Source organism: Hemicordylus capensis, chromosome 3 (genome assembly GCF_027244095.1).
Source record: "Hemicordylus capensis ecotype Gifberg chromosome 3, rHemCap1.1.pri, whole genome shotgun sequence".
NCBI lineage: Eukaryota > Metazoa > Chordata > Lepidosauria > Squamata > Cordylidae > Hemicordylus > Hemicordylus capensis.
The window spans coordinates 10,115,273-10,124,496 of record NC_069659.1 but is presented as its reverse complement, the minus strand read 5'-3'; the positions used below and the strand labels follow the sequence as shown (position 1 = coordinate 10,124,496).

General features: G+C 46.6%; 1 protein-coding gene across 1 annotated transcript; it reads right to left on the bottom strand.

Moving 5' to 3' along the window:
- Nucleotides 1–4,538: 4,538 nt before the first annotated feature.
- THRSP (thyroid hormone responsive) lies at nt 4,539–4,931 on the bottom strand. The gene has a single exon (XM_053305105.1). It carries the CDS (start codon nt 4,929–4,931, stop codon nt 4,539–4,541), a length of 393 nt encoding a protein of 130 aa, XP_053161080.1.
- Between the last annotated feature and the right edge of the window lie 4,293 nt (nt 4,932–9,224).

Below are 9,224 nucleotides of genomic sequence, written 5' to 3'. Positions count from 1 at the left end.
TACATGGAGCAGAGCCCGCTCCTGAGTCAGAGAAACTCGGAATGCTTTTAACCCATGATGCTTCCCACCTGCCAACATTTCATGGAGGAAAAGGGAAACATGGTGGTAACACCTCTATTCTCGTCCCCAGGGCCACTGCCCCAGTGTGGCACCTTATATACCCTTTGCTAAGGGTTCTGGTTTTTCCCAGTGTCGGCTGTATTAATTTATTTCCAAATAGCTTGCCTTGCATTTTTAAAAGCCAAGAAGGCATTTGTCTGGTCATCTGTTAGCAACAATTCAAAATAAGCCTCAACACCAAGCGTAATGGGAGACCCACATTACAGAAGAATTCATGCTTGCGTTTATATGCATGTATGTTGGAGACAGAATGTGCACGCGTGCGCAAACACAGAGACAAAAACACAAACCGTTTATAGAGATCCTGGAAAGAAGGCTGAATCCCAGAGAACCACAAAGCTAATGACTTGCACTGACAATGTTGCACTTCCAGAAGACACAAAAGAGTGTGCGGTGGTGGTGATCTAACACGATGATTCAGCTACCAGAAAATAGGGGCCCCCCCTAGTAGATCAAGCACATGTGGAGTGTACTGTATATGTGTCCCATTGCCCAGAGCACTAAGATGGTTCAAGAGGAGAGCTGGTCTTGTGGTAGCAAGCCTGAATTGTCACCTTTGCTAAGCAGGGTCTGCCCGGGTTTGATTTGAATGGGAGACTACATGTGGGCATGGTAAAATAATCCCGGATGGGGCAACTCTGGGAAGAGCACCTGCATTCTTGCATGCCGAAGGTTCCAGGTTTCCTCCCTGGCATCTCCAGATGGGGCTGAGAGAGACTCCTGCCTGCAAACCTAGAGAACCCACTGCCAGTCTGTGAAGACAATACAGAGCTAGATGGACCAAGGGTCTGACTCAGTATATGGCAGCTTCCTATGTTCATACGTAAGAGCAGTCATGCCAGGGTTTGGCTTATTTTGGAGGAGAGAGCACATGAGTTTTATGAGACTGAGGCGTTCTCTATTTCCCCCAGAATTGTTTTGTTTACAGGTCTTCTATATACGCATATTAAATGTTAATGTTAGGGGGGGCTGTGCGTAACGTTTTTATAATGCTATGTAAGTATATGCAGGAGGTAAAGAGATCAAGGGATGTTTACGTGGCAGAGAGGAGCTGCAGAGGTGGGAGCCCTGCAGGGCCTTGTGGGATGGGGGTGCTGTTTCAGCAGAGGAGAATGGAAAACTCTTAGGCAGAGGGAAAGGAGTCCCTTGGTTAGGAGGGTTTTGAGAGGGCGAGTCTGGAGTCTTGGGGAAGTGAATCAGGCTGAGCAAGAATAAACTCTCTCACAAGTCTTTCAGAAGACTGTGACATTTTTGCAAGCTTTTAATTAGAATATAAATATTCTATATATAAATAAATATAAATAAATTTTGATAATTTGTTTTATATTGGTTTTATTGTGTTTTATGTATTTTAACCTGTGATTTTTAATGTTGGGATTTGTACACCACCTAGAAATTTACATATCAGGCAGTATAAAAATTAGATAGATAGATAGATAGATAGATAGATAGATAGATAGATAGATAGATAGGTCTCCAATGTGTCAAAGACTCTTGAGTGGTGACAATGCCACAGGGTTGTGAAGAAGAGTTAGAGAGGAGAGAAAAGGACACTATGAACATAGGAAGCTGCCTTGTACGGAGTCAGACCATTGGTCTGTCTAGCTCAGTATTGTCTACCCAGACAGGCAGCAGCTTCTCCAGGGTTGCAGGCAGGCATCTCTCTTAGCCCTATCTTGGAGATGTCAGGGGGAACTTGGAACTTGCTCTTCCCAGAGCGGCCCCTTCCCCTAAGGGGAATATCTCACACTGCTCACATGTTGTCTCCCATTCAAATGCAAATCAGGGCATACCTTGCTTAGCAAAGGGGACAATTCATACTTGCTACCACAAGACTAACTTTCTACCTCTATGTACATCCCCAACAGCAGAAATAAGGAAATCCCATTTTTAAAAAATTAGATCTTGCACCATAAGCCCCGGTTATGGTGAGAACTGGGCTTATGGTAGGAGAGCTGGTCTTGTGGTAGCAACCATGACTTGTCCCCTTAGCTAAGCAGGGTCCACCCTGGTTGCGTATGAATGGGAGACTCGATGTGTGAGCACTGTAAGATATGCCCCTCAGGGGATGGAGCCGCTCTGGGAAGAGCATCTAGGCTCCAAGTTCCCTCCCTGGCAGCATCTCCAAGACAGGGCTGAGAGAGACTCCTGCCTGCAACCTTGGAGAAATTGCTGCCAGTCTGTGTAGACAATACTGAGCTAGATGGACCAATAGTCTGACTCAGTATAAGGGAGGCAGCTTCCTATGTTCCTCTCAGGTTGTCTCCCTGACTTTGCCATACTTTTGCCGGATGATGTACTCAACAGTCACCCGCATGCTGGTTACACTACATAGCCCGACGTTCCAGGCAGGCTTCAAGTGCCTCTTGCAAGTTTGTCTTATTGAATGTTGTTAGGCACCTTATTTCTTAGAGAAACACTCCGTGCCAGACTGTTTTGCGCCCTAGGCAAGGCTAAGTACTTGCACCCCCCTCTAAAAAAATTTCATCTTCGATTTTCCAAAACAGATGTTTTGTAGAAAAAAATGAAAAGCACAAAACTTGAAACTGCTAAATTTATTTTAAATTGCAAGAATAAGTAATACATCAATTTTTGATTATCTTTCTCAAATACAAAAGAAAATATTGTGGCACACAAATCATTTTGATTGATTTGATACACTCTGCGCCCCTCTGAGGTCTGTGCCCTAGGCGGCTGCCTAGTTGGCCTAATGGTAGTACCGACCCTGCACACCCTTGTTAAGAAGAAATAGCCTCAATGGAGAAATAATAAAAGGTGGGGGACATTACCAGTAATATGCTTCCTCTATACATTACAGTATCTTTAATAAGTGCTTTAAAAAACCAATAGAGATTTGCAGCCTTTGTTAGTTAGCAAATCATTTGAGCTAATCTTTGTGTTTGGAAGGACACAGCTGTATCCGCTGAGAACATCCAGTTGCTAGTTTCTCAGAGAGGTTCAAGGTAGTTCGGGGTTCACTAAGCTAGTGTGGAAGCCGACCCCCTAGACCTGGGGGCCCTGCTGCCTAGCCCCAGATGTGTGGTGGCTAGCTGGGATTACTCAGTTTTGAGAGAGAGACCAGCCCAATTCAGAGATTATGCTGTGTGAGCGTACCTGTGTGTGGGATGGTTCCTCTGGTTGGCCCTTTCGGTTGTATCTGCCTCTTCTTAATTCGTACTGCCTTAACGCTTGTTTGTTTCATTATGAATGCTGTCAGCCACCTTGACCAATTTCATGGCAGGGTGGAGTGCGCATTCTCATAGTAAGATAAGTAAATCTCTCTGAAGAACAAGACTAAGCCCTGCTCTGAGGAAAGTTAGTAGGGGAGAAAGTGCCTCTGAGAACATGCAGAGGTCCAAAGCCTAGGTCCAAAGCCTTCCTTGACCTTTATCTGGGATTTAAAAGTAACCATCCTGGTGTATGACAAATATATAGTTGATTATAGAAGTTAACTGCTTGACATAAGCTTCGCCATTTTGTTTGTAATAGAGTTTGTAATAAGAAATTGCTTATGCTGAAATAATTTCCACCCGTCAGTTAGGTTTCCCACAGTTTGCAGAATTCATTTTTAGCATGAGAACTGCAAGCACTGAGGGTGCAAGATAGAGTCCAGACCAGCTTGCTGCTTGCATATACTGATTTATGACCTAATGCCAGACCCATTTCCAGATGAAAGGGGAACTAACTTGAGTTATGACCTATGACATATAACTGTTTCTTTTTCTGTAACTGTCTGTAACCATTTTCTTGAGAATACTTTGGTGTATAAAATGTGCTGCTTCTGTATCAAGTCTTTGTCCTGCTTTGAGCACGAGCCAAGCAGCACCTTTGCTACTTAAGGGCAAATAAAACTTTGATCTTAAGTCCTCTCGTCTGGGCTGATTATTGGGCTCCATCCGCCCAGGAGCGAACCTCCCCTATTGGGGCCAAGGGTACCCCGATACATCAATCCCAAGAGAAAAAATGCAAGCTATAGCCCCAGTAATTTACAAGGAAGGAAGGAAGGAAGGAAGTTGGGGCCATACATCCGTGGTAGAGCATCTGCTTTGAATGCAGAAGGCCATGGGTTCAATCCCTGGCACCTCCCAGGTAGGACGGAAAGAGACTCCTCCCTGAAACCTTGGAGAGCTGCTCCTGCCAGTCAGTGTAGACCATACTGGGCTAGATGGACCTCTGGTCTGACTCAGTATAAGGCAGCTCTATGTACGTATGTAGGAAGGAAAGAAGGGCTACAGCATTTCTTCTGTTAAAGATTTTGGGACTGTAGTATGAACAGACAACAGTAGTGAATGCATGATTTTTACCACCCCAGGTTCTTTTGGAGAAGAGTCCCAAGGGAGAAACGTCAGGAGAGGGGGAAGGCAAGCCAGGTGTGCATCAAGTGAGTAGACTCACCTGTGCAGTTCGTAATATGCATTTCACCAGTGGAGAGACATTTCGTTCTGGTAGATCTGCCCCATGATGTCCTTGTATTTGGAGGTCATTGTTTTGGCTCTCCTCGTTAAATGGGTGAGGACTTGGTGTAAGCCAGACACATGGTAGTGAAAAAGTCCTTCAAGATCAGCCTTCTCTGGACTCTCCTCTTCTCCGAAGCTGGTGCTGATGCTGTGATTCTGATGACCGAGAGCTGCCAAGCCGCCTTCCGCCACCATCTTGATGGACTTCAGCAGTGTGAAACATTCATACAGGTCTTTGTCTCTGCAGCCGGCTTCAGGCGTGTCGTCTTGCTCTTCCAGAGTGACCCCTTGGAGGAGGCTGGGAAACAGCACTGTTTGCTCCATCTTGTGGACAGCAGAGAAGTACCCTTCCATGATGAGGATGAGGAGAGAATTTCTTTGGCTCTGAAGCTTCTTTGGTTTTCAAGGCCGCACTAAATTCTAGAGGTTAGCTCTGAGTAGTCATAGCTTCCAGCCTTCCTGGTGGCACTTTATAAAGCAAAACCAAAGCTTGGCCAGGGTTGGGAAGCATGATTTTGATGGCTTCATGCCAAAGCAACTCCTTTCTCCCCCAGCCACTCAAAACCAGATTCCTGTGAATTCCAAAACTTTGCCAGTTCCTTGCTCTTGGGTAGCAGTATGATTTTATTTACAGAGCAGAATTCGCTCCCAGAACCTTTTTGCCTACATCAGCCACTTGCCCCCAGCTGGGCATTTGAGTGCTCATGTTTCTGTTGGCCAATAAGAAGAGAGAGGATACTGAGTGATCCAGGCTGGTGCTCAATGGAAATCTCCCAAGAGCTTTTGGCAAAGAGCGTGCCTGGCCCAGGGAGAACTCAGCCAAGTCTGGGAAGGCTGCACAGAAGAACATTTCCTCATCTGGCCTCTGTTTGTGAAATTGGTCCATGCCACAGTTTTCCTGAGGGTCATGAGACTGGAGAAACGGCTATTTGCAGAGTGCTTATCAAGTGAAGGGCCAAATAAGGTGTATGGCAGAGACAGGGGTCTGGAAACTCTGCTGGAGGGGGGTACATGGGGAAAGAGGCGAGTCAAGGCAAGATTAAGCCCCCTTTCCCCTTCTGCTGCTGCTTCTCTACCAATTGCACTCTCCCTGCTGCAGTTTGCAGGAGAGACTTGTCTTCTTCCCAGATCCTGCATTTTCTGCCAAAAAAAAATCTAGCTTGACCCTACTGATGAGGACAGATCATACCTTTTCGGGGACTTGGAGCTAGAGGCAGACATACTAGTACATCAGCCTAGTGATGTTTGTGCCATTTGCATACATTGTGTTACACACGAGTATGCCCATTATTTCCAGTGGGCTTCGTCGTGTGTCCAGCTTCCATAACTCAGGCAAATGGCACTACGGCTAGGCTGGTGTACTGTTGCGCAGTATGTCAGCCAGAACTGCAGCGGAGACATCGGCAGGCAGAGGAAGTGTTCACAGGGGCAGAGCTGCAGGTGAACAAGGGAGTTTGCTCTCCCCCTCCTCCCTTCCAGACTCACAAGGAAGGACCCTGTTGTTGGCTCCTGATTGGAAGACCCGTCTGGGCTTCAGAAAAGGCGAGCACTCTTCAAAAGGTATATATGTAGGCAGTAGCTATATATGAGTGTGAGAGGAGGTCTGTGCAAAATATTGTGTTTTCCACCATGTCCTTTCAGTTCTTCTGCAGTAAAAACATGTGGGGAGAAGAAGTGGGGAGGGGCCCACCTTCACTTCTGTAGCCCTAGGGCCCACTCCAACCTTGCTCTGCCCCTCTGAATTCATATTTATGCAACACAGTATTTAGCAAGCATGCAGCCCTTGAAGAAGCAGAAAAGAGCGCATGCTATCCATTCCTACACAGCAATGCCCCACTTGTTCAAGAACAAACTGCAAGTCATCTTTTTCATTAGATGGTTTCCATTTTCGCTCCAGAAACGTTTTCTTTTATTCTCTTCATTTTTTAAAATCATTTTTTCTCTCTCTCTCTCATTGTTAATTCTCTAAGTTTCCTGTTAGCATGAAATTGACTAGACCAAAAGCTTCTTGCTGGTCCAGTTAATTCTACCACTCCAGTTGTGACTTGTGTGAGGCTAGGAGAAGCAGCTGCTGTTATCAAGCTACCACTGCTGGATCAGGACTAGTGCCAGGGACAGTAGCAGCAGGGGCGGGGAATGACCTTGCTTCTCTACACAGTGGGGTGGGACGGTGGCTCAGTGGTAGAGCACCTGCTTTTCATGCAGAAGGCCCCGGGTTCAACCCTCAGCAGATCCAGGTGGGTCTGGGAAAAGACCTCCCCCAAACCCTGTAAAGTTGCTGCCAGTCAGTGTACAGAATGCTCAGCTAGATAGACCAAAGGTGTGACTCAGGAAACAGCAGCTGTCTGTGTTCCTGCAATGAGGAAAAAAGAACTTGCTAGCTATTCCATTATGACAGCATTAATAGTCTGGACTCTCCATTGGCTACAGAGACCTGTAGCACTGCACTTGCAAAACTGCAACCACAGTGCTTTCAACATCTCAGCTAGTCTTGTTTCTTCATCTAGCATTGGTTCTCTTTCATCCCCTGGGTGCATTATGCTCTATTGGATTTGGTACAGGGCTGAAAGTTCAGAGGAGATAAGGGCTCTGATTTCAACAGTGACCAGTCCTATAGCAAGAGCATAGCCGGGGTCGGAGTGAATGGGGCAAGATGTGCAAAGATTGGTCACAGAAATGTAGTGCTGGAGGGGGCCCCTTTTAGTTTAACCCCCTGCTCATGGCAGGAAATCCAGAGCCAGAGTGTTCTGGACAGATGGCTGCTCAGCCTCTGCTTGAATCCCTCTTGTGTGGGAGAGCCCACCGACCCCCTCAGCCAGGGATGCCCAACCTTTTCCTTAAGAACAGACCTGCTGGGTCAGACCCAAGGAAGCCCATCTAGTCCAGCATCCTGTTTCCCACAGTGGCTCACCAGATGCCTCTGAGAAGCCCACAGGCAAGAGGTGAGGGCATGCCTTCTCTCCTGCGGTTGCTCCCGTGCAAATGGAATTCAGAGCGATCTTGCATCTGAGGCTGGAGGTGGCCAATAGCCATCAGTAGACTGTCCTCCAGGAATTTGTCTAAGCCCCTTTGTCTAGGCTAGTGGCCATCACCACATCTTGTGGCAGACAATTCCATAGATTAATTACACCCTGTGTGAAAAAAGTACTTCCTTTTGTTGATCCTAAATTTCACAGCCTTCAACTTCATGGGACAACCCCTGGGGCTAGTGTTGTGAGAGACAGAGAAAATTTATCCTTTTTTTTGTAGGGCACTACATCATCATCGAACACTTTTGCTGACCACCACATAAGCAAGCCACTTTAAACAATTTTAACAAGGCCTAAGGCTGACAGAAGTCAAACATATATATCAAGGGGTATTAAAACACAGCTATTTTTTAATATATCATGCTCACTCATCAACATATTGCACTTGTCACAGTACAATTATCTGCGTAGGCCTACCAGTGGAGAGCTGGGAGGAGAACTGGTCTTGTGGTAGCAAGCATTCATTGTCCACTTTGCTAAGCAGGGTCCACCCCAGTTTGTATTTGTATGCAAGACTACATGGGAGCACTTTAAGATATTCCTCTAAAGGGATGTGGTTGCATGCTTGTATGCAGAAGGCTCAAAATTCCCTCCCTGGCAGCATCTCCAAGATAGGGCTGAGAGAGACTCCTGCCTGCAACCTTGGAGAAGCCACTGCCGGTCTGTGTGCAGACAATACTGAGCTAGATGGGCCAAGGGTCTGACTCGGTATAGGGCAGCTTCCTATGTTCCTATGTTCCAGTGGGGGAAAGTACATTTACCTGCAGCAGGCCTGTTAATTTGTTGTTATTGTCGTCTAGAGCAGAACTTTGCTTTTGAGTCTGTTTATATTTTGTTGTGGATTTTGAATTTTATTGTCTTCTGAAATTTATTGTCTTTTGAAATTTATTGTCTTCTGAGGCATTAGCTATCCTTCCCAGCTTTGTATCATTGGCAGATTTGATGAGGACTTTCCCCAGCCCTTCTCAACTTTGGTCCCCCAAATGTTCTTGGACAACACCATCCCCAGCCTTCAGTTATTGTGGCTGGGGATGATGAGAGTTGTAGTCCAAGAACATCTGGAGACTCAAGGTTTGGAACTCCAATCTAAGTCATTGAGTTAAAAAACTGAAGAACCCTAAGAGGTTCTCAATTGGGGAGGGGGGGTTGGGACCCCCCTAGGGGTTACAAGCAACTTAAAAGGGGGTCGGGAGGGAGCTGTCGGGAGGGCAGGAGCCTTACCCAATATCTCTGTGGTGTGGAGATGGTTAGGGACGAAGGGAGGCAGATGGAGAAAGAAGCCAAACACTTCTTGGCTCCTCTGCTGCTGATAAAGCCAAGGAGAGGCACAGCAGTTTGGCTGATGGGCCAAGGGGCAGAGCCCTCTCGGGAGACAGTTGCTAGAGCATATCCAGTGCATGGCCAAGAAGTCCCATTTCTGTGCCTGCCAATGGCTTTGTGAACAGTGGAGGAACAGAGTGGATTTTTCAGCTCTCGGCCCCTGTCTGTGTCTCCCCTTCCCTCGGAGAAGTTGAAGCAGCTCTTTGCTTGAGGTTCTTGACAATGTTTCTTCCTGAATTTTGGATTTGTGCACAAGCTGAGTGCAAAGAATTTCGTGGGGCTGCTATGGGAATACAGA